The 24,993-nt window shown below is 40.8% G+C and overlaps 1 protein-coding gene across 1 annotated transcript; it reads right to left on the reverse strand.

The window, feature by feature from the left end:
• Nucleotides 1–433: 433 nt before the first annotated feature.
• Nucleotides 434–23,751, reverse strand: FARSB (phenylalanyl-tRNA synthetase subunit beta). Its single transcript, XM_053459704.1, has 17 exons — nucleotides 23,608–23,751; nucleotides 22,867–22,922; nucleotides 22,545–22,699; nucleotides 22,224–22,296; nucleotides 21,512–21,627; nucleotides 20,550–20,700; nucleotides 20,127–20,235; nucleotides 19,426–19,496; nucleotides 19,273–19,334; nucleotides 18,115–18,166; nucleotides 17,220–17,281; nucleotides 16,420–16,627; nucleotides 15,626–15,706; nucleotides 14,783–14,875; nucleotides 14,441–14,558; nucleotides 10,806–10,958; nucleotides 434–888 (listed from the first exon to the last, which is right to left on the reverse strand). The coding sequence occupies exons 1-17, from the start codon at nucleotides 23,663–23,665 to the stop codon at nucleotides 737–739; spliced, it is 1,770 nt and encodes a 589-aa protein (XP_053315679.1). The 5' UTR covers nucleotides 23,666–23,751; the 3' UTR covers nucleotides 434–736.
• Nucleotides 23,752–24,993: the final 1,242 nt, after the last annotated feature.

The following is a 24,993-nucleotide window of genomic DNA, read 5'->3' on the forward strand; positions in this document are numbered from 1 at the left end:
AATTAGGATTGAACACAGACTCTTCTCTCTCTTCTAGACACACTAACATCGCTTAAGCTGATGGCTGGCAGAAGGTGAAACGCATGAAATAAGTAATTGGGTTTCGTCTGAGTTTATATATCACCCCCTATACTGTAGGGCAGCAAACTCCTCTGGTGCTATGGTTACCAAGCATCCCTCGCACAGTAGAGTATAAAGAGTATTTGGTTGGGACGCACCTTGTAACGTTTTACAGTATCACTGAGAACCAATACAGTAAGATCCAGCAGGGTATTAAAGCACAATGGTTATATATTTTTATGAACTATTGAAATCGGAGGAGCCGTGCCCTATGGGCCCAGAAGCTTGCGCCTACTCTACTAACGGAGTGTTTCGAAAGAGTTTGTTATTCATATTTACATGTATACATACCATAAAGCTCACACAGAACCACTTAATAATAGAGGCCATTTATTCGGATGCATCTCTAAGAAGCCGACAAATAAATACGTGTCTCTTGTAATGATTAAGCGGATGTTCTGTACTATAAAGAGTGTTCACCGAGAGGCAGATTTTGTCTTAAAGTGGAACAATCAGCAAAGGTCGGTATAGCCATTACATACAAAAAAAAAAGCAGAGCGATCATAACTGTGGCCAGCAGAATGTTCCTGCCGATTGCTTCGCCTTTACCGGAGTTACTATTAATAAGTCCTGCAACATATTTGTGTAAAATCCAGTAAAAAGAAACTGCGCTATATTATAAAAAAGGCTCCACGGTTATTTCAAGGGCAGAACACGGCAGGGTCAGGTCAAATTTCGTTATGACGTCCGGGTGGAGGACACCTAGTTTTCCGATGCTGCGTCCACCAGCCAGGATCTCAGCACAACGTCCGGGAAAGAAAGCCGGGTCTGCAAAATACAATGATGACAATGAATGGTACTGGACAAATGTGTCAGTGCGTGTGCGTGTATGGGCAGTGCGTGTGTGTGTGTGTGTGCGCATGAGCAGTGTGAGTGCATGGGCAATGCAACTGGACTGTAACATTGTATGAAGGTATCCATTGGGGGGACATTTTTGGCTAAAAAGGCAGCTAATAAATATCAGGAAAGCAGACTTTCAAAATCTGGAAGTAAGATACACACACAGTCAGCAATTCTAATTCGTGAGAGATTATTTGGTAAGCTACCTGATCATTTACATCGATTGTAATAAATGCTTGCCAATAATGCGGTCTGAAATAAGTGGCACTGAAACCTTACCCAGAGCAGGCTACACGGGAAAGGATTGGGCAGTCCAGGTTTCCAAGGAATTGTAATGTAACATGGAGTTCCACGACTTATCTACCTTCCACCAATAGTGAACTCATTCTATTAACGCAGTATGTTTACCCTGCCATGTAATAAGCCCTAGAGACATACACAGGGTCGCTGGATTGTTGTCGGCAGACACCCATGGATTCCTATTTGAATGTCATGCCCCGCAAAGCAAAACAAAACATGGATCCATGTTCATAGACTCACACAGAGAGGACAAGGACTACTAATTTGGGTAATATTAAGATCGGACATGGTGATCATTAGTGGTTTACCATTAACCCCGAAGAGAGGTGTGAAATCATGGAATTATGCGTAACCACATAGAAAGTTCTGTGAAATTATTTAGAAACCTCCCAGATGAAACGGCCAAACCTCTGACGCCCCTGCCTTAGGAAAACACAGGTCTGATTAGCCGATGCAGCCAATTATTGAAATGGTTAACTGTAGGGTTAGATCAGGTGAGCAGGTCCATGTGCGACCCACACCTAGTGCTCTACAACAAGGGCATACAGGGTTGGCTGACCGGACGCTACCAGATCAATTATTCCGAAGACAAAAGCATTAATGGGAATGGGAGATCCATGAAATTGATCACCGGATGAGCCTTTTTGGAGTTCACACCATGGCCATATGTCAGATGTCACAAAAACACACGTGAAGGGGAGCCAGTCTCGTGCAGACACAAATAACTTTCTTTAAATAATCGTATAAGCAAGCATTATGATCGGCATGGAGGGCAGGAGACGTACACGATGCGCACATTAACGCTTTAAGAGTCGCACTTCTGAAAAGCTGCAGTTTTTTCCCCACGCAGAATTATGGCCGCTTCTTAATGGCAGAGAATAGAGAGAGACACAGCCCCGACCGAAGGCTACACACCACAATATAATCCATTTGCCCATTTCTGTTTTATATAAAAGGGCCTCCATCATGTTAAATAAGTGGAACAGCCTTCCAGCAGAAGTGGTAGAGGCTTACACAGTGTGGGAATTTATGCTTACTTGGTGTAGGCATAAAGCTATTTAAAGCAGAGTCCAAAAACTGGCCTACTACATGTGATGAATGTTTTTGTTTTTTTTTTTACTGAGTTTTATACTGAATTCAATGTTTCGAGCACCGGCTGCTTCGGTTCTTACAGAGCTGTAGCGCAGCACCAACGCACAAACCGATACAGCCGTCATGACACTGGAAAGGGAAAACGCAGCCTCATCTCCCTTAAGCCATGCGAGTTACCTTACCTTCCATACTCACTCAGGCGTGAGTAACGGTTTAATTATACCTTCTCTAGCTTGTCCTATGACTCCTATAATAGAGCAGACAGGCTCCATTAACCTCTTTAATGCCAATGGGGCAGCCACATACTGCAGATCCAAGAAGCTGTTGATTCCTTGGCATTAAAGAGGTTAAGACCTGGGGGCTAATTGCCTTTTCTATCGACTAATCTTTATCACATTTTATGGACAATTAAATATCAAAGAGAACATTCTTCTGATTCACTCAAATAATACATTTCAGTTTCTTTTTTGTGAGCTTTAAAATGGAAAAAAGGGGAATAAAACATACTTTAGGGTAATATTATAGGCTTAAAGATACCTCGCCGGTCCTATAATTTGATAGTATGTACGGAAGTGGAGGCTTATACATAGCAATTGAGAAGCGGCTTTAAAGGCCAAGACTTAAAAGCTCTTTCATCTTCAGCTGATCTGCAGTGGTTACATTTGAAAGAGATTTTTCCATTGTATACTTTTTTTGATTTTGGGTGACGGTGGGGATCAAATGCCAAAGTACAGCTGTGCCGATCATATTAACCACGAACCGCATTACTAGCATACGTGTTCACATGTACAACGTATGTCCTCCGACACTGGGGACACGGTAAGCCACACATCCCATGCAAACGAGCGTCCATTAATGTCTCCTCTAAATTCTCTGAGGGTTAGGACTGACCACCGGGAGTAATAGATAATTTCATGCTTTCGCCCTGACGGGTGGTCACTTTCTGCATCACAGATCACACACCTAAGCTGAACAGACAAGGAAACCTGCGCATGTTGGCATTTAGCAGACACGTCTTTAGTAACACATTTAGTAACACGGTGTACCATGTTAGCCGTAGAAAGAGAGAGCAGACTTGGTAAAGATAATGCCTTTATTGGCTAACTGGCTAACTAGTCAGTGGTGTGATAAATTGGGACACATATGGTGTGGGGAGCTGCAGCTTCCACCTAAGATAAGTACATTGATTTTTAAGTTTGCAAAAAGCATGGAAAGTTTAAAGGGCTGAAGCTTTAAAACGAAATGGGCATTCACATACTGTTTGGCAGAAGGATGTAACAAGACCAAAAGGCTTTTGCTAGATGAGACATTGCAGTAGATTTTCCCTAGAATTTACATTTTAATAGAAAGAAAAAATAGGACAAAAGACGTGTATATACATATCTCCTGATTCGTAGCATTTGTTCTTTCATTACCTTGGATAAATAGCAGCTTGATGCATTAAAATGAGTGAAAAGGGGACAGAGCAATTATCGTTGGATTAGATTTCCTTAAGGAAATAACACCACAGATGAAGAAATCTTGTTATATTAGTCATTTTTAGTCATTTACCTTTAGCTCGGGGAAGTAATGACAGGTGTAGGCACAATAATGCATTCAAATACAAAGTAACAGCAGGGAGGAGGGTGGAGGGAACGGTGTACCAAGATTGGTGTTATTTCTATATACCGGAGATCAAAGCCTCAGATTATACAGGAGACCCACAGAGAAACTGTATATACCGTCAATGGCGTATCATCACAGACCCAGTCCCCTGCTGGGTCTATGTGACTAAGGCGAAGAAAACCAAAGGGGCAGAAAAAGGGGCTCAATTACAGTCAAATTTCCAATTCAATGCTAAACTAATAACTAGAAATAAGCTTAACCAGCCTAAAGCAGTACATACAGGTGCATTAAAGTCTATACAGAATCAGAACCTATTGGTGGTATGGCCCTATTATTAGCTTTTATTTATATAGCAACCCAACAATGTACGCAGCGCTTTATACAATACATATATTGAAGGGGTCTGACAAGACGAGAATTGACAGACTAACACAAACCGATACATTAGGTGGAGAGAGCCCGGCTCGCAAGCTCACAATCTTGAGGGAATGGGGCTAACCTATTGGTGGTATGGCCCTTTTTATAACCCGTTGGTGGTATGGCCCTTTTTATAACCCGTTGGTGGTATGGCCCTTTTTATAACCCGTTGGCGGTATGGCCCTTTAAAAATATGGTAACTTTAAGCAAAACATACGGCTTATTCTTTAACCCCTTCAGCACCGGGACGTACCTGGTACTTCCTGGTTACTGGTCACCGGTAGACCGGGACGTACCAGGTACGTCTCCTCCAAAAAACGCCCCCACATCACCACGATCGCGGTGATCGTGGAGGCGCTGCTGCTGCTGTCTGCCCAGGAGTTCTGGGCAGACAGCACAGCCTCTCTAAACCCGCCCCCAAGCCTACGATCACTCCCACGGAGTGATTTTGTAGGCAGAAACAGCGATTGCAGAAAGATCTGCAATCGCGGTTTCAGCTGCCACAGGCAGCTTCAGGGAAAGGGGGGGGTGTTGAATGGGTCCCCACACAAGTGTGGGGGCCTGATCCAACACCCCCCTGCTGCCTGATCGCTCCTTGAGAGCGTCAGTGCAGCGTTAACCCCTTCAATGCCGCGATCGCGGCATTGAATGCCGCGATCGCGGCATTGAAGGGGTTAATTTCCGTTTTGTAGGGGGCTCTGCTGCTGGTGGTCTGCCTGGAAACCCAGGCAGACCAGCAACAGCAAAAACGAGCCCCAGAAGTCCTCTGATCAGTCCTGTAGGACTGATCAGAGAGACTCCTCCCCTACAATCTCCAGTCTGTTGGAGATTGTGTCCCAGCTGCCAGAGGCAGCTTCAGGGACAGGGAGACAGGGTTCTTTGGTCTCCACATGAGTGTGGAGACCAGCCCCCCCACCCTCACCCTTCCTCAGTTAACCCCTACCCCCCCTCTTCCTCAATTAACCCCTTCAATGCTGCGATTGTGTATGACCCCCATCGCAGCATTGCAAGGGTTAATATTAGTCCCCACAAGCTTGTGGGGACTAAATACCAGTCAATGCTGTGCTTCAATGGAGCATCAGCATTGAAAGAGTTAAAAAAAAATGTAAAAAATAATAATAATAAAAAAAAATTAAAAAAAAAATTAATTTAAAAAAATTAATATAATAATAATAAAAAAATAACAGCACTGACCTGAAAGTCCAGGGTGCTTCCAGGTCAAATGCTGGGCTGATCAGATCGCTCCTGGCCAATAGGAGTGATCGGATCATTATGGCAGCCCACGGATGACCCTGCTCTACAAAGAGAGAGGGGTCATCTAGGGTAATTATGAAAAAACACAAATTATTAATAAATGAAAAAATCATAATTATTACCTGATCACTTGTCGGTGACTTTTTAAGTCGCTGATTATTGATCGTTCTCCCTGATTGATGTCAGCGGCCTAAACCTGTCACTTACAAGTAATCTTATGAAAAAAATATTTTAAAAAATGTAAATGCACATGTTCCAGTTTTGCCCTCATAGCTTCCTAAAAAAATGCATGAACCATGCATGTGAGGTCTTGTTGGACGTTGTTGGGATGTTGGTGAAGAAAATGTGGTGTTTTCTTCCACTGTTGCACTTATGGTGTGCAAGAAATTCAGTGCAACATTGAAATGTATGCGTTAAAAATGCAATAAAATAATGTCCCTGTGAAGTTTGGCAGACATCAGTGAAGAAACTGAAAACTGTCAAAACTACCCTAGTTGAACACCTTGACTTGTCTACTGTTCATAAATATATACTTTTATGGGGTAATTTACAGTGGGGGGCTTCCAAAATGTCCCAAATGGGATATGGGCCCAGGAAACCAATTTCTGAAAATTCCAAATGTGAAAACGAAAATGCGCATGTTCCAGTTTTGCCCTCATAGCTTCCTCAAAAATTGCATGAACCATGCAGGTGAGGCCTTGTTGGAACCGGGGGATGTTGGTGAACACAATTTGGTGTTTTTTTCTGCAGTTGCACATATTCTATACAAAATATAATATAAAATCTAAAGCAACATTGCAACATATGCAAAAAAAAACCAAAAAAATATAAAAATACCTCAAAATTTGGCAGCAATTGGCGATAAAATCCCTGTTTGAAAAGTGTCAAAATGACCCTAGTTGTACACCTTGACTTATCTACTGTTCATAAACATATAATTTTGGGGGGATAATCAGTATCTGTGACAACTATTGCAGTTATTAGACTACCATGCCAAGTTTGAAAAAAATTACATTTCAAAAACGTAATGCATGCCTTGCAATATTTTCCCCTATACTGGTCAAAATAGATAAAAATCCTGGCCATGTTGGGTGGTTTCCAAATCAGGACAACTTAATGAATATATTTGGGATAATTTTTTCCCATTGGTTCAATGTGTGTACAATTTGTATGTATACAAAACTGTAAAAAAATGCGTTTTTTTCATTTCCCCCCCACTTTTTCCAGTTTATTTCAAATAAAACAATGTACTACCCAGCTTAATATGGTTTCAAATGAAAGCCCTACTTGTGCTGAAAAAAACAATATATGATTTGTGTGGGTGCACCACTTGATAAGAGAGAAATTACAGTTGAAGAAAGACATGGCAAAAACACAAAAACGGCTCCGGTCCTTTAGCGACACCCTAGCTTAAAAATCCCGGTCCTGAAGGGGTTAAAGCAGCGTTCCTCAATATTTCCAGCCTACTCACTACCCCCATTATTAATCAAATACATGTACCATACATTGAGACCGCCGCTTTAAAGACTACTCTGCAGCATATTATCTACTGAAGCCTGTGTGCAGAAACTAGGATTGCAAAGTAAGTCTACATATGATACAAAACATTTGTAATTGTGATTAACACTGTAAAGTATCCTAGCACTTACCTGTCAGGGATAACATTTTCTTTCATTTACTAGTTATTTGACATTTATTTGATGGCACATGGGATGGCAGGCATTGTGTGACATTTTAGACCGATTACACTGTAAAGGTAATTATACACACTCCCTAAAAGATCAATTGCATTTATTTTTGTCTTTAGAATCCCAATAATTTCCGATTCTACGGAACGTTGATGTAATAATTATGTAATAATGCTCTTGGCTCGTAAGGCACAATTTCTGAAGCCCTCTGCATTAATGATAATGTTTGGGTTGCTTAATAGAATTGGACAGCAGGTAAAAAACCCAGCTTGAGTTACAATTAAATCCCTCACCAAGACATCACAATTTCACTGTGATAATTTTTCACGGCTCCTGCCCCAGAAAGGACGGGAGATCACGACCCGGGTCAGGTGTATTTACCCTAAGGGGTGTAAAAAGCACAGAAGGTGCGTGAAGAACGGGACATTATACATATGTTCACAGACTCAGCAGCTGTAAACATATGGGAGCCACACGTACTCTTCAGTAGGGCAGCAGTCCATTAAGACCAGTGTCCAATTCCATCGCATAATGCACACTTCTTTATTTTATATACGAGGTTATAAGAATATCTAGTAGCTGTCAACAAATTGTCCAAAGCTAGTTTTTTGACATGTTTGTTTACTGCATGAATGAAAACCAACTGGATATACGTTGACTGCTAAAGGGAAAGACAAATGACCTTGATATTTTTTATAGCGGAAGCAGGGCGACACACTATAATCTATAATCGAGCATCCACATTACCTGCATCTGTTTCCTAGTCTTGCAGACCCACGATCTACGAGAGCCCTGGTCTAATGGTTAATACACAGGGACACAGAAGAGGTCGGTGGAGAAGGTAGGGAGAGAGCGTGAAGGAGAGTAATGAGAGAGACTATGAAAGAGCATGAGAGAATGAAGGGTGAGTTACCCCCCCCCATTCTTCTCCAAATCGAAAGGGCAGAAGATTAAATTGATTGTCTGAAAACGAACATTAATCTCGTTTTTGGCCCATTTGCACCGGTTTAATTCTCACCTACATACCAGGACTGAAGTACCATTGAAAAAAAGATGTTCTACTTGGACAAGATTGAAGGCACGCAAGAGCAGGGCTTTCTGCTGCGTAAATTGTTGACGCTATATAAATAAAATATAATAATAATAATAATAATAATGGGGTGACTTGCAGTGTGGGGGGGCATCTGTGATCTCATAGATCAACTGACAGCATGCCACGACAGCAATCAGACTTAATTTTTTTTTACTGACCCATCAGCAGTGCCATCTCTTTCCCAAACTATAATCGAGGTATTGTGTGTAAGATTTCTACAGGGAAGGGTAAGAGCAGCAGATCTCAGCACCACTGCACTACAGAAACATTTTATGTATGACATACAGTGGCGTCGGCAGGGGGGGGCCAGAGGGGGCCATGGCCCCCCCTACATCATGCTGTGCCCCCCGGTGTGCCCCCCCAATTGAAACGCCGTTTTTTTTTTTTTTCTAATAGATCCGGAGGAGAGAGAGAGGCGCAGAGCGGTCGCTGAGGAATAAGTTCTCAGCGACCGTTCGGCGCCTCTCACTCTTCTCCGCGACCCCGAGGCCTCTGCCTTGGTCGCAGTGCCGGCATTTCAAGCCGAGCGCCGGTATATGATGTCATATCCGCAATCAGCAATGAAGCCGCGCACACTGCGGCAGAACCAGGAAGACAGAGACCTCGCGATCCCGCCGCTGAACTTCTACAAGCCCAAGGTAAGTGAACTTCAAAGGGAGCGGGAGGGGGTTAGAGAGTGAGAAGAGGTAGATAGGGATAGATTGGGACGGAGAGAGGGGGTAGTTAGGATAGATTGGGAGGGAGAGGGGGTAGATAGGATAGATTGGGAGGGAGAGGGGATAGATAGGATAGACTGGGAGGGAGAGGGGGTAGATTGGGAGGGAGAGGGGATAGATAGGATAGATTGGGAAGGAGAGGGGATAGATAGAGGGGATAGATAGGAGGGAGATGGAGATATTAACATATATTGGCAGCAGGGGCTAATATTAATATTTATTGGCAGCAGGGTCTAGTATTTATATTCATATTGGCAGCAGGGTCTAGTATTATATATATATATATATATATATATATATATAAAATCGGCAGCAGGGGCTAATATTAATATATATTGGCTGCAGGGACTAATAATATATATTGGCAGTAGGGGCTAATATTAATATATACTGGTAGCAGGGTCAAATATTAATATATATCGGCAGCAGGGTATAATTTTTATGTATATCGGCAGCAGGGTATAATAGAAGTATATATCCGCAGCAGGGGCTAATATCAATATATATCCGCAGCAGGGGTTAATATTAATATATATCAGAAGCAGGGTGTGATATTTCTATATATCGGCAGCAGGGTCTAATATTTATATATATTGTCAGCAGGGGCTAATATTAAAGAATGAGAAATAACTGCCCAACGTGTGTGTGTGTGTGTGTGTGTGTATATATATATATATATATATATATATATATATATATATATATATATATTAGTGTATATGTACCGTTTTATAGTTGGCCCCCCTACTTTGGTCCCTGGCCCCCCATGTGCCCCCCTAAATATGAAAGCTGGAGACGCCACTGATGACATAATGCCTATATCGAGGCGGATCTGTTAAATACATTCATTCAGCACCATTAAATGTTTATAAAACTACCTATAACTGGTGAAGTTAGGTTTTTTTTTATTAGTATTATGGTTTTTAAAGGCTTATGCAGAGCTAATGTCAGATGATTCAGCATGTAACGCACCTCCCCTCTATGCAATGCACCTGCTAAGGCAGCCAGAACTAATTAGCGTCCAACAACAGGACAGGTTAATTAATGGTGAAGAAGAATTTAATGTGCATGACATAAGAGGTAAACGTAGCAACTAACGCCTTCTAGATTGTAAGCTTGCTTGAGAAGGGCCCCGGCTTACCTTTTATTTCTGCAAGTGAAAATTGTTATGCGATGCATTACTTGCCATGTCCTGTTTAGCCATTGTACAACACTACAGAATATGATGGCGCTATGTACATCACTTAATAATAACAGAATACTGCTAAGGATTCCTATATATTAGTGTAATCTGCAAATACCATTATAGATAAGCAGTAAACCGTAGGATCTCACCGCATCTCTTTTATCACCACATATACAGCACGGTGCAAAAGCTTTATCACGGGTGAAAAAAATGCTATAAGGCAAGAATGCTTTCAAAAATAGACAGTGAGTGAACAGAAGAAATATCTAAATCAAACCAAAAAAAGATTTTGAAGACAAAGTTTGGCCAAATATTGATTTTTCTTCTGTTTTACTCGATTTACGTTTTGCTAATAAATGTCTATTTTGAAAGCATTCTCACGTTACAGCAATTTTCACACCCGCCTTCGACTTCTGCACAGTACGGTATACACAAGCAGGGCACCGTATAGCGATATGGTTTTAAAGACCCCGTACAGAGCTACCCTATCATACCTTGCGCAGCCTTGATATGGTATCCGTTCTCGCCGCCGGGACACACTGCCAAAAGCTGCATTATCCGGTCCAACAGGCCATGAATCACTTCAAATCCAGGGTTCTTGTTATAATAAACCGCACAGAGGTGTCTGTGATTCCGGGCCCCTACATCTTGTATGGCAATACACAAAAGGGAAAAAAAAAAAAAAAAAAAAAACACAAAAAAATTTAAATAAATATAAATTAGTAAATTCAAGGCATATTATTACAAACTTAATTATTCTGTGTCTATTAAGAAATCAAAAGTTAACAGTCAATTATCTAATGGGCCAAATTAGGAAGTCTTTCTAATAACAAAAAAAAAAAAAAACCTTTTCTGAAGCAGATAGAACCTGGCCACAAAAAAACATTGTTTAAGGCTTCAAACCAATGCACGAAAAAATAAACAAGTTTGCACAATCATATTGATTATATTTATGGGTTGTTTTTTTTTTTTGAACGATGGATGGCGTAAACGGTAGACAGTGCAGATAAAGTCTAAACGAGCTACAGACCCAGTCCTTTCATACGAAGAGGGGAGAAATTGGAAACAGACGTTACAGAGCCGCACACCAGCTGTACATGTCATGCTTCATGAGTTCACCGTCGCGTGTTCTTCCTCAATGTCCGGAGGTCGGAACTCATGGTGAGCATTCTTGTAACATGCACTTGCCTTTACACAAGCGCGGGCTTACCATATATGATTAAATATCGGATGCTTGAATCGCACGTATCTTCTGGATTCATAGAATTGGTACACTGGAGTAAATGTCAATAATCCTAACCAAGGAGTCATATTTGTCAAGTAGATTCAAAGGATTTAAATGCATTCCAGGGGTGCGATCCACCACCAATATACAGGAGTTCTGCCGCATGTTTTTACATTCTAAATTATAGCGTAATTAAGTGTCATTTCAGTAAAAAAAATTGAATTGGCAGAGCTCACGGTCAGCAAGGAGGCTTACATTGTATACATTTGATCATGAAAATGAGCTGAGCACCTAGATAAGCCAATTGTATGATAAATGAATCTGAAATGTTGGTTTTTTATTTGAGTGTTTTTTTCTTTTCATATATTCTTCTTAGAGCATGGGCTGTTGATTTGTATGTATAAACTTATAAGTATATGATATATTGTGTCCTGACTACATACTTATACACTTAATGTGTAAATAAGTTTACAATATATAAAAAGATTACTTCTAATAAGAAAAGGATCAGTATATATTCTCAGGAGGCTCCTTTTTTGTCCATTCCTGCACAAAGTCTAGCCTGGAGCATCTTGGTTTAATCCAGATGTGTATTTAATTAACACTATGTCTATTGTTGTTCTAATCTCATTTACAAAAGCAAGATTACAAGCCCCTCTGTTGATTACAACAGCTATCACATTAAAACACACAGCTACTGCAAAGCCCAGGTGATCCACAGATCTACTCACTGGATCAAAGCCGGGCAGCACACTAACCCTATTACCCACTATTACCCACATTCCTTTACTGAACATATGCCACCCCATCGTCTCCAGAAACGATCCACAGCCTGCCCGCCGCCGTCCCATCACACTTGCATGTCTCCCATTTTGCAAAGGATGTATTGCTACAATTCCATCTTAGTGGCTGGTCAGAGCTAAATGCATGATGAAAGCTGAACAAAATCAGACTAACCGTCTAACATCCATATAAATCAAACATTAAAGCGTAAAAACCTCCTCTGATGGAAGAATATTAGGGGAGGGAATAAAAATATCATATTTCTCACAAGACAGGCACGTATATTAGAGTGCATGTCTGCAGTGCCGCGTTTATCTTCTAACCAATGGCAGCTTTATTGCTGCACCGATGCCCTTACTGCCCAGTCCTCCAAAGACATGGCAGCATGTTACCATGATGCGTTTTGCAATATATACGTATTTATGTATCTGTGAGTAATATCTAAAAACACACCGCTATGAAGGCCATGAAAGCACCGCCATATGCTGCCCTCCGTCTACTGCAAGAAAAGCTGCAGAATAGTATGTTTCATTTGGTTAGTTAAGATTATATATTCTATGGCCTTTAAAATAACTTATAAAAATTTTTAAAATACAAATATATTGACTAAATTAATGATTCTTTGAAATCAGCGGCTTCAACGCGCATGAAGACAAAGGGAAGACAATATCCCTACTTTGCTGCGACTCTGAGTATCTTAGAGTGCCATTAAGTCCATGGGGAGGAGAAGCGTTCAGGTACTTTCTATGGAACGTTCCATTACTGTATAAACTACAGAAAGCACGTGCTACGGTTGCTGTGCGGTCGCTGGACAATTCTGCACAACACAGGTCTGAGTGTCGCCTTTACATTAGCAAAGCAAACTCTGCCCCCTAGTGGTTCCCTCACGCCAATCCGGCACCGCTTCTCCGTTCCACACCTAATGTCACCGGCGCTTCTAAGCCGAAATGATGTTATGTTACTACAGTACCTTTGCAGGGTCAAAGTAAATGTCCTTAGTGTCACAAACGACCTCCAGAAAGAGGGCTACTCTTCTGGGGATAAACATTCAGAGTGCAAGTAGAAGTTTTGAGTAGAAAGCTCTATGTAGCTCAGTAAGCCATACTTTCCAGAATCAAGCAATATATTTAATTTTGGAAAGTCTCCATTTGGAGGGAGTTTTGGGATAATTTCAGTCTTCACTACTTTGTTTTAAAGGGAGACTTACCGACAGCCCTTAACAACTTTTGCATTGTGTTGGTTACTGTAATTGTCACGGAGATGTTAAGCTTAAGATGGGGAAATCAATGACAAAAGGCCTGAGGATTATATATTATATATAGCGTGTGGACATAATACCGTATTTGCTCCATTATAAGACTAGGTTTTTTTCAGAGCAAATGCTCTGAAAAATACCCCTGTCTTATAATCGGTGACGTCGGGGGGGGGCGGGAAGGGAGTGTTAAATGGGGGGCATAAGGCATTTCTGTAGGCAAAGTGCTCTGAGAAATGCCTTTTAACCCCCTTAATGTCACTCTGCCTCCAGAAATGCCTTTTTAACCATCTATAAGCCACTCTGCCTCCTGAAATGCCTTAAACCTCCCTATATGCCACTCTACCCCATAATATGCCTTTTAACCCTCTAAATGCCAGAGTGGCATATAGGGGTATAAGGCATTTCTGGAGGCAGAGTGGCACATAGGGGGTCAAAAGGCATACCATGGGGCACAGTGGCATATAGAGGGTTAAAAGGCATATCATGGGGCACAGTGGCATTTAGAGGGTTAAAGGGCATATCATGGGGCACAGTGGCATAAAGGGTTGGGGCACAGTGGCATTTAGAGGGTTAAAAGGCATATCATGGGACACAGTGGCATATAGGGGGTATAAGGCATTTCTGGAGCAGATGTGCATAACTGGGGGGGCAGGTTGGAAAATAGAAGGAAATAAAACCAAAATATTTTTCTCAATCATAGCTTTTATTAAAAAATAGTTTATATGAATTAACATTTACTGGTAAAACTTTTTTCCTATAGGGTATATTCAGGCTTTTTTCCTAAATTAATATTCAGATTTGGGGGGTCGTCTTATAATCAAGCAAATACGGTAACTATACCTCCAAATGGGTAACAGATCCCCTACCTCGAGAAGAGTCCTTCAGTACCACATCAGAGATCTCAAACAGCTTCAGAGGAAGAGGCATTTTCCGATTTGCAGCGATAGTTTTGAGCAGCCCTGGAATTAGGGTTGTACGAGACACCTAATGTTCAAAACACACATGTCAAGGACACAAACACACAGTGTTGGTTCGTTACAGCGCCAATGACCACATTGCCCATTTACTAAAAAAACAACTAGCTTTTAATAATAAAAAAAAACAGCATTTCATCAAAAAGATTGTTTAAAGCACAGAATTCAGATGGATACAATGTTCTACATGGCCAGAAAAGCGTCAATAGGTTAAAACATACGCATGCGACTAACCTGAAATTCGGCAGTTTTAGGATTTGCAATGTGCACGGCCTTAGTGGATGAAACAGGAACACCAAGTTTATCAGCAATGTCATCTGTGGAGCACTGCAAGAAAACAACGTGTACGCATAGATCAACCAGAGGCCAACAAGTCATTATGGGAACCACTGTCCACAGCCATTAAGACTACCAAAGCCAGCCAGACTGTAGTTCACTTCAAGAACAGAACAGTCGTATCATTCATTCATTCATTCACTCACTGGGTTTTGCTTAAAAGCACTTAACAGAAGTACATCTTGTCACAGGATTACATAGGAAATAACATTATACATGGCGGCTTCCGCATTTGTGCTTGATGAGAGTGGACTGGGTTAACATTAATGCAAATATTCCTTGGTCAGCAAATGCCAGGTCTTGATAGCCAAAAGGAAGCTGGGATTTTGGGATGTTTCAGACGGAGTACATATATCTCCAAGAAAATGGAAAATTGATTTAACTAAATCCTTGCCATGTAAGGGAGGACAGAATCCATGCTCTGTTTGGGGCCCACATGGTCTCGAGTACCCTTGGGCTAAAAGAATCTTACGCAGTGGGCATCAAATGTTTTTATAGCTTCATCTATACGGATACACGTGCGCGCACACACACACGCACGCGCACGCACACGGATCTGTATTCCAAGTCATGTTATGCATAGATATGCTTGGCCACACACAGGGAAAGTTATAGAATATAACATAAAGGGCTAAGGGCAGGGAAACAGATCAAATGTATGGAGAGTATTCCCATAAAGTAGGGGGAGGGGAAATATAAGGTGGCACTTCTATGATATAGACAAAAGTAGCAAAGATTTACCAAGGCAAACGTCAGTGCCTCTGTGAATCCGGCAGCAGCCAGGTCCTGACGCAGTAATTCTGTGAGCTTATTCAGGGGCAACTAAAGAGGCAAAAGACATTGATAAAGACAAGTTAGGAAGAGATTATTTTATTGATAAGCAACAGTAAGAGTCAGTGTAGGCAAGCTGGGCAGCATAGGCTACATCAGTGTTATCCAACTTCTTAATATACGGTACGTACATTATTCAAAGTGTGGCGGGCTAAATACCATTAATGGGACGGTTTACAGTGCCATTGACTATTTTTTTTTTTATAACCTCCACTTGGCCATGGGAGAGGACAGCTGCCATATGAATTCTGATGATAAAAAGGTTTTGTACCGTGTTAGCCGTTGAGAAAACAGGAGAAAAGTATAGTTAAAATGATACCATTTATTGGCTAACTGAGAGTTTGATTGCGAGCTTTCGAGACCAAGTTGTTAGGTCCCTTCCTCAGGCATTAATGAAGCTAATATGAATTCTGACAAAGCATCTATGTCATCTTAATGAAAGTAATAAAATTCTGTAGTGGGTGAGCAGGCTGCGGTAGAGCATTCCCTGTTTGATGGACCCAAGGAAGTCCGCTGCCATGGACGGCAAGATGCTCAGGGTATACCTCAACACGTGCCTTTAAATCTGACCGGCTACTCTGATTTAAAATCAAATAAAAACTATTTTCATAGGTGTTTCAACCGCTGCACTGATAATAACTTAATGCTCTCAGAAGCCAAAATACCCAGTTTCTCATATATTTACTCGAACTAGCCAGACTCACCTGATTTGCTATAGTGTATGTTTTCGGAATGACCTTCGGAATTTTATTGAACCCAAACGCAACGGCCGCGTCCTCCACAATGTCGCAGGCGTGAATGATATCTGCTCGCGTTGGGGGGATTTCTATCTCGATCTGCTTTCCGTCCTCCAGCACCTCGGATTTCAGGCACATTCGTGTGAGCAAGTTTGCCAGTCTGGACGGTGTCTCGCTGGAATGGAGAAACAGAAATAACCTCCCTATCAATCACCGTTAACCCTTAGAAACTGCATTTGGAAACAATATGCACTGGCTGAAGACTCTCTTATTGCTCATGGATCCATTCATGTTTTATACAGATGACATAGGATTTCATTTTTCTCCATCAAGAAGGAACTAAGGGAGTATTTCCCTCCTTGTAGACACACTTGATTTGCAGTTAAATGGGTGTTAAACACTAAACTAACCCAGAGTCTGTTAAACACCTATGCCAAAAACACCTTCCGTAATTTTGGCAACATGACTTACAAAGTTTGTTAGTTAACGTATTGGAAAAGGGTCATGGGCTATAGCGATACGATTAAACGTTCTGCGGGAAGAACAAAATGCTACATCTGCCAAGATTTATTACATACTGGAGAGTGCATTCTGTGTTTTGTCTAAGTGGAACTGCACCTTTTTTTGGATATTTGACTTTCCAAAGGGCCCTGTGTAGATATAGGCATTTTGAGCCGCTGGCTGCCTATTTCTCATGGTCTTTAATTTCAATGAAAAAACCCAGAAGAACTTTAAAGGGGTCCAATGATGATGTGCGCGCTTCCTACCTGATTCCGATGTTACCATTTATTTTTTCAGCATGTATAGATTCTTTACGATAAGACAATTCCTGCAATTTAAAAAAAGAACGATGAGGGATTTCAGGTGCATTCCTTGAGTATCTGGACAAAGGTGAACATAGAATTTTCGTAAAGGAAAAGCCCAGTCCCCCAACTTGTGTCTGAATCTTTTAATACACGTTGGAGTCCATTTTGATCCATGGATTGTTTAGTTATTGTTAGAAATTGAACTCATTAAACTCTTCCCCTGGCTGCCTCTATTGACACCAGGAAGTGTATGCAGGTAGCGTACTTAGCGCGCATGCTAAGCAGCATTCCTATTGAAATGATATGCTAGTATGTGATTGGCTGCTGCTACGCACATTGACTTCAATGAGAGTTCAGCTCCTAGTAGCTAGTAAAGCCTGGTTGAGCAGAGCCCTCTTCCTATGTTTTGGGGGTTATTTAAGTTAAAATGATGTAACGTGCCGTTTGTTATGTCCTCATTACCCATTGTACAGTGCCGTATAAAATCAGTAAACAGAAGACGAGTGCTACAGATATAGATACAAATGCCACCCTGCCTTCAGCAGAAGTTAAACGGACAGAAGAACTCTAGTAACGCCTGCACTTGCTTCATGCCAGAAAATACAATATAGATTTCTGTATGCATTTAATATGGAAACAGGGCTTGTTGCTGTACCTAATGCAATTTAAGAGAATGTAAAGACTTCAATATGAAGCGGCTTCTCATATCCACCGAGGACAGATACAGAGTGGGAACGGGGTTTGGGTGGAAACATTCATACATATCTGTGAAGGCTCACAGAAGACATTAATATCTTATATACTATATTAGATTGCTTCAGATGTGATGTCGCACTGACACGTGCAACCCCCTTACCGGGTAAATACATGTTCTTCCATCCGGGTAGATAACCTCAGCCGCTTCAACACTGATAAGAAAAAAATAATATGTTAGAATAATAGTTTCAAAAAAAAAAAAAAAGTATAAAGGCAGGGATAGCAAGTGCAAATAAATCGAAATAACGACTTATAAGCAAGATTAAAATTCATTAAAAAGTGTGTTTATGAGATGCAAATGGACATTAAGATTTTTATTAAGTAGTTCTTAGAGTGTTCAGAGATTCTGTAGCGTTATTTCAATGAGAGAGAATGCAAAGACTGACAAAAAGTTAGCAATAACACGAGCACACATACAACACTGATACAGAAGGAGAAGAGGTTCTTGTCTTGCAGGCTTGCAATCTATTCGGTGGATGAGGGGCACTGAGACTGAAGGAGAGGGACAGCATGGGCGAGGATGGCAATATTGTAGAGCGGGTGATGTGGAGAAGCCAGCGGCGGGGAGAGTTTTTATGGGGTGGAAACAGAACGTGGGGTACTAGAAGTAATATATATGGCAGATAAATGTAAGTACATGTTTATTATGTTAACCCATTATAGTCTACAGTATTAGAATATATTAGTATATGTCGCCCCTGGTGGCCTATTTTCTAAACACACGCTTTTGTGCGAATGTGATCTAAGCTTCAGCACATTTGACAACTGACACGAAAGTGTGTTTAGCAGGCCCAAGTAATAATTGAAGATGAACTTTTTATTTTGAAATAAAAAGATTAAGGTCCAAGCCTCTACATGAGTGAAGACGGGCTGAATGGTTCTTATCTGCTGTCAGATCCTGTGATTCTAGAATGCCTGGCCCTTCATCAAACAGCCCAAATAAGAGAAAGCCGTGGATTATAACTGCGACTTTATGGTAAAAGTAATGAATGTTACGAGCCATTAAAACACAATAGAAGGGCTGTATTTATCAAAAGCAAAAGTGGAAGCATTAGGCTCCAAGTGGCAAATGACTGTTCCATACCTATAAATTAAGAATATTCCATGGACACGAGTGGATTGTTACTTTTTTAGCGAATTGACCTGGAAGCACCCTAGTTTCACGTTCTTAAATCACCTCAGATAGATAAGTCATAGTTTTAAAGTTAGGCCGAGTTTAAATTCTTCATTTAAGCTGCTTTAAGTGCTTTTTACTCACGTGAAGGGTTCGTCGCAATATTCACTGAACATGGTAACCAAGATATCGAGAACTATTTTAGCCTAGAAAAGCAAGAGGATAGGAAGCATTTAAAACACACATGTAACGTAAAACAATGCCGTTATTGACACGTCAGGATGTCAGGCTTGGTACCTTGGTTAAGTCTGTTGCAGTGCACTCGATGAACACATTCCGTGTATTCAAGGTGATTTTCGTATGATCGCCTGAATTAAAAAACAAGAAAGTTAGACAAGATATGCTGAAGTTGAATAAAAGATTAGTATAACGTCAGGGGCTCCGTAGTCACGATGCTGCCCTGCCTTGAACTTCACAGGCCTTATAAGTGTAAAAAGTTGACCCGTTATGTTGTGCATAAGGTAGCAGAGAAACAGAAGTTAAGCAACTCCTTTTGATGTAATGTAAGGAAGTTTTTCTTTACCGAGAGGGTGGTGCGGCATCTCATCAGAAGCGGTAAAGCATAATAAACTGAGGGAATTTAAACACGTATGGGACAAGTAAAACGCTATCCTGAATCCAAGACAAGACCGAGGACTAATGAAGGTCTGACTCATTAGATCAGGAAAAAAAGGCAGATAAGAACAAAGTGACTGCAGCCTTAAAGCTTGTTGTAACTCAAGAAGGGAGTCCTGGGATTACAAATCATCTAGCTATAAAGATGGAAGACTCGGCACCACTAACCAGGCAAAATATTAACTCTATACATGAAGATTGTATGCGGGTACATTTAGTAAATGGTTAAATATACATGCAGATCACTACATATCCTACACATTAAGATGTCTGATTGTAGGAGCTTTCACGTGGAACCAAGGAATTACAGGCAGTTCTCTTACCGTTGATTATCGGCGGCATAGACAGTAAAATCCCGTTGCTGTCATAGATTACAGGGTAAACTGGCTTATCTTCGATGATGTGCAGGAAATGCTTGAGATGGCTGTCAGTCTGGGGGCAGAATAATCACATTAATGTTTATTCCGTACATGAAAACAGCAGTAGTGTTACATGATCACGAACACACGCTGAATTCATGGACTGACTTCATTGGTTTTCTCATTTAAATCTTAATCATTATAAAATGTGCTACATTTCTCTTGTTTATTGAACAAAAGCTATCACTTCAAGAACAGTATAATAATAATATATATAACAATGTCATATGGCCCATTTGCTGTATTAAGCTATGAAGCTGAACTCTTCCCCTGATGGAGTGAAATCCCGGGCTGTAGGCATTCTGTATTTGATATGCACTAACTCACCCTATAGAGCTCCATCACCTCCGGGGCGCTGTATTCCTTGCTTTGGTTCAGGGGCTTGAATCGGATTTCAGATGGTGGCTTAGCTGTGTAAATAAAAGGCCCTGAGATGGTGTCCAAGTCATGTGTTCCGATGGCCACCAATGTCCTCCGCCTGCAAAACAATAAGAAACAAATGTGATCTACAGAGTGTGTAGATTGCTTCGCTATCTACAGAGATAGCGAAGCAAAATATCTCTAACACTTACTCATTTTTACACACTAAAACGTACAGAAGGTGGCCACCTCTTCAACACCAGAAAAGGTGGAATCCCATATATTTAAGAACCTAAAAACCAATGTTATTTAAGCGAAACAAAAAAAAAAAAAGGCGCTAGGGATACATGTCCTTTAATGGTTACCTTTAAGCGAGTTACCAAGCAAGTAAAAAAAACCAAAATTATATATATATATATATTTAATAGCAGAAAAGAACCCCATCGCCCCATCTAGTCCGTCCTCAATCTCGTCTTAGATTCAGGATAGCTTTATGACGATCCCATGCATGTTTAAACTCCCTCACTGTATCAGTCTCTACCACTTCTGATGAGAAGCTGTTCCATTTATCTACCGCCCTTTCATTAAAGTAAAACTTCCTTATGTTACATCTTCCAACTCGTTTTAAACTATGACCTTGTGTTAAACATCCCCATCATTTAAAATAAACTCTTGTACTTAAAGTATTTAAATGTTTCTATCACATCCCCTTTTACTCTTCTTTACTCAAAGAAATAAGATTTAGATTTCAGGTTTTCCAGTCAAGTAATATTTTAGAAAAAAAAAAGAAAAAAGCATGTCGATATTTAAAGGGGCTTAACATTCAACGGGCCCCACATACCTGGATTCACAGCACGGGCTTATAACTGCCTGTTAGTCCTTATAAGAGAGGCAGTGATAGACCTTACGTTCTGGAAGGAGAATCGTACCTGCAGACGTTCTGATGAAGCTTGTCTTGCAGGTCAATAAAACTTTCATATCTCTCTTGCGTAAATGTGATGTTCCTTAGCACGGCAGCCACGGCATGGGGGCGAACTAGAGAGGTCTATGAAACGGTGAGAGATTAACCAGAAGAAGCCAAACAGCCTAAACGTCTAAAATATGCAGTGCCCTAAAATTAACAATATAGGCGTTATCGGTCAAGAAGGTACAGGAGGAAATATTCATACAGAACGTGTCAGCGAGGAAGCCGATTATTTCCTGCATTACTAGAACGCTGTTATGGCTTTGGAGTTACCTCTCGGAAGAGCATAGGATGTTATCACAAATCATGACATATTACTGAACTACTTTACATAGACACACAACATTTGGCAAATCTAGTTTGTGGACTCATGAGGACAGCCATATGCCTATCCCATGCATGTTTCTATTCTCTCACTGTTTTAAACTATACCACTTCTGCTGGGAACCTGTACCACTTAACTACCACCCTCTAAGTAATATAAAATGACAAATTTAGCCAAAGAAAGGATGAAGAAAGAAATTGAGCATTAGGCTTATCCTTTACCGAAACTACATTTGGGTAAATCGAATACATTGTTAGGGATTTTAAGATAATTTTCATAGAAGCATATGTTTGGTTATAATACAGCATGAATCACAAAATGTATGTAACTTGAAATCCCAAGTGGAACATACCTCCTCTGTGATAAAAAGCCTTTGCAGCTGTTTATCATCCGGGGTAATCCGTTTATATCTGGGTGCCTCTATCCTGAAGAAGAAGAAAAATATTGAACTTGAAAGTCTGGCGACATGTTTCTGCATGGTTTCTGGCCCTGGGGACTTAAGTGTTAATAAATCAAACTTATATACAAATTATTAACCATTTAAAGAGTGCCAACAATAAACTCAGTATACAAGACAAACCAGTCGATGCACAAGGAGGGACTTCCTCGTCGTTTTACACGTAGATTATCACTATTAATTTATACGGCCAACTGTTCCAACAGCAAACATTACCTTTCTTTGAAGACTTGCAGCCCCCGCACCAGCCCTTCCAGACATAGCAGGTCATAGCGGTTAGCAGGTACATCAATCTTGAAGAGAATGACATCTGACGCCCCGTCTGCCTTTACATCACCCTTTTCCCTGCTAATAATTTCTCTCTCTGAGGTCTGAAAAATGTAACATAGAAAGTTAATGTTTTATTTACATAGCGCCTGTGAAGTTTGTAATACTAACCGGTTATATTGTTGCTGCAACAAAGTAAATAAAAACGTTTGCAAGACACACACACACACACACATACTTTCCACTTTATTATGTTAATTGTCATACTTACAATCTCATCTAACTCCAGGCCGAACTCAAAACATAGCTCATCAAATTCTTCATCAGCTGAAAGAAAGAAATTGTAAGTATTTGATTTAATTACACTTGCGGATCGCAGTGGTATTTAAAACCCTTAGAGCTACAGACAGCATGGAAATATCAACCTCTCTCATGCACGCTCACACGGGGTGAACAGATCCCTTTCTGCAGAGTTCGCGAGGGGACCCGCATAAAGCATAAAGTATATAACCCGCTGGCTGATGTGCCTGCCAAACACATCTGATGAACTGAAAATTCATCTAGTTTATCACACATGAAAGCTTTATTGTCGCTGATCATTGCCCAATTTCATACACACTAATAAGAAGCAGAGGGAAACCTCACACAACCGGAGCACCGGCTGTCATTGTGGACGCTAAAACAGCCAACACGTTTAACGTACCGCTTTCCGGTGACTTTATTTGGATTTGTGTTTCACACCTCAGCGACACAACAGGAAAGAACATTATTATTACACAATTGATAAGTGTACATTAACACTGCCCAGTGGATTTAAGCAGGGGGCATGACTCCTGATCCACAATTACAGTCAAACTGGCAAAAGAATCTTCCAAAACCGAGTAACTTAGGTAACTGGCAGCTGACATGTTGGAGACTAAGCCAGCTGCGGGTCACAGACCCAGAAGCAGCCGCCCGTTCAGTCAGCCGGTGTGCTCTGCACGAGCTCCCTGGACATAACGATAATACTCACTGTAAGTACGGCCCAAGGCCTGGTACAGCAGGTCTCTCTTAACACTGACAGTCGGCATGGCTTATTCACCGGCTCGAAAGGAACGTAGAATCAGTAGTAAGCCGGTTACACGCTGATGGGTGCCCGCGGCGCCTGAATTACAAACTACATGCCAATTACTCGACTGAAAATATTTAATAAACACTAATAACAATATTAGTTCTTAATTAATACTGACGACGAATAAAAAGTACAGAACTGCCTATTTTTATAATGAACTTTGCAACAGGCAGTACAGCGGACAACTATATTATCATTGCATCACATTCTTCATTACACATGCGCGCATATCCCGCGGCCAATCAGAAAGGGCTATTGATCCAGCCAAACCTAGGGCTGGTCTTCATTTTTAAAACGAGGCTTGGAAAGTGGGTCCTGTGACAGAATTTTTACCCCTTTAATGCGGGAGAAAAGTTTTGGACGTAGTATTAGGGATAGGGACATTTTCCGTGAGTGTCACTAGAGGGCGACAGCAGGATTCAGTTAGAAATAACGTTGAAATAATCATTATTTAAGGGGAGCTCCTGCCAAGTTTATTGTTACAACTATCCCATAAAAAAATAATATTCCAAAAATATTCTATTGGGGTTTTTTTGGTTCAAACGGTGCTACTTTGTTATAATCCTTTATTTTCAGAAAACTGCATATTAGGCATTTCTATGTGTTCTTGTTCTAGTATTTGTTCCTTATCATACTACCTTGTGGTAAACAATAGAATGACTCTGTCTTAATCACACCAAAACTGACACTGACTAATGAAATTCTGCTGAGTAAATACTTTTATTACCATAAAAAATGAGCTGGTGTGATTTTCACTAGATAAAGCTACCCAAACTTTCACATGACGGTCGTCAATGACGACGACAGCCTCCAGGTCTGTTTATTAAAGGGAGTTTATGGGACCAAATTGGAATAACACCAAATTGTCTTTAGTGCTAAACCACATTGGTGCTAATTCCTTGTTAATTCAGTTTAGACTAAGTATTAGTCAAGCTTTTTAAAATGGTATGCATTGTCATTTTTATTCCTTCTGAAGGATCAATAACCCTATGGCCAACTCAACTGCATCTAAAGCCGCTCGCACCCAGTGTTGGCACACTGATCATCTAGACGGGCTAACAGAATCAGCCAGAACACAAGAAGGCTAGGGACACACTGGCATTTAAGCCGAAGCAACCTATATAAAAGTTATATGTTCCTTTGGGAACCTGGACTTGGAAACATAGAATCTGACAGCAGATAAGAGCCATTGGGCCATCTAGTCTGCCCATTTTTGCTGATATAAAGACGTTAATCAGTCCCCGATCTTGTCTTAGATACAGACTAGCCAGAAGCCGGCTCTAGTTT

This window comes from Spea bombifrons, chromosome 3 (genome assembly GCF_027358695.1).
Source record: "Spea bombifrons isolate aSpeBom1 chromosome 3, aSpeBom1.2.pri, whole genome shotgun sequence".
In the NCBI taxonomy this organism is placed as follows: Eukaryota; Metazoa; Chordata; class Amphibia; order Anura; family Pelobatidae; genus Spea; species Spea bombifrons.

Excerpts from the sequence above, each read along its gene's own strand:
- FARSB (XM_053459704.1), bottom strand. The coding sequence starts at position 23,665 with ATGCCGACTGTCAGTGTTAAGAGAGACCTGCTGTACCAGGCCTTGGGC. Across the intron at positions 14,559-14,782 it reads CTAAAACTGCCGAATTTCAG|GTGTCTCGTACAACCCTAAT; the intron begins GTTAGTCGCATG and ends TTTGAACATTAG. Across the intron at positions 889-10,805 it reads CCATATCAAGGCTGCGCAAG|ACCCGGCTTTCTTTCCCGGA; the intron begins GTATGATAGGGT and ends TGTATTTTGCAG.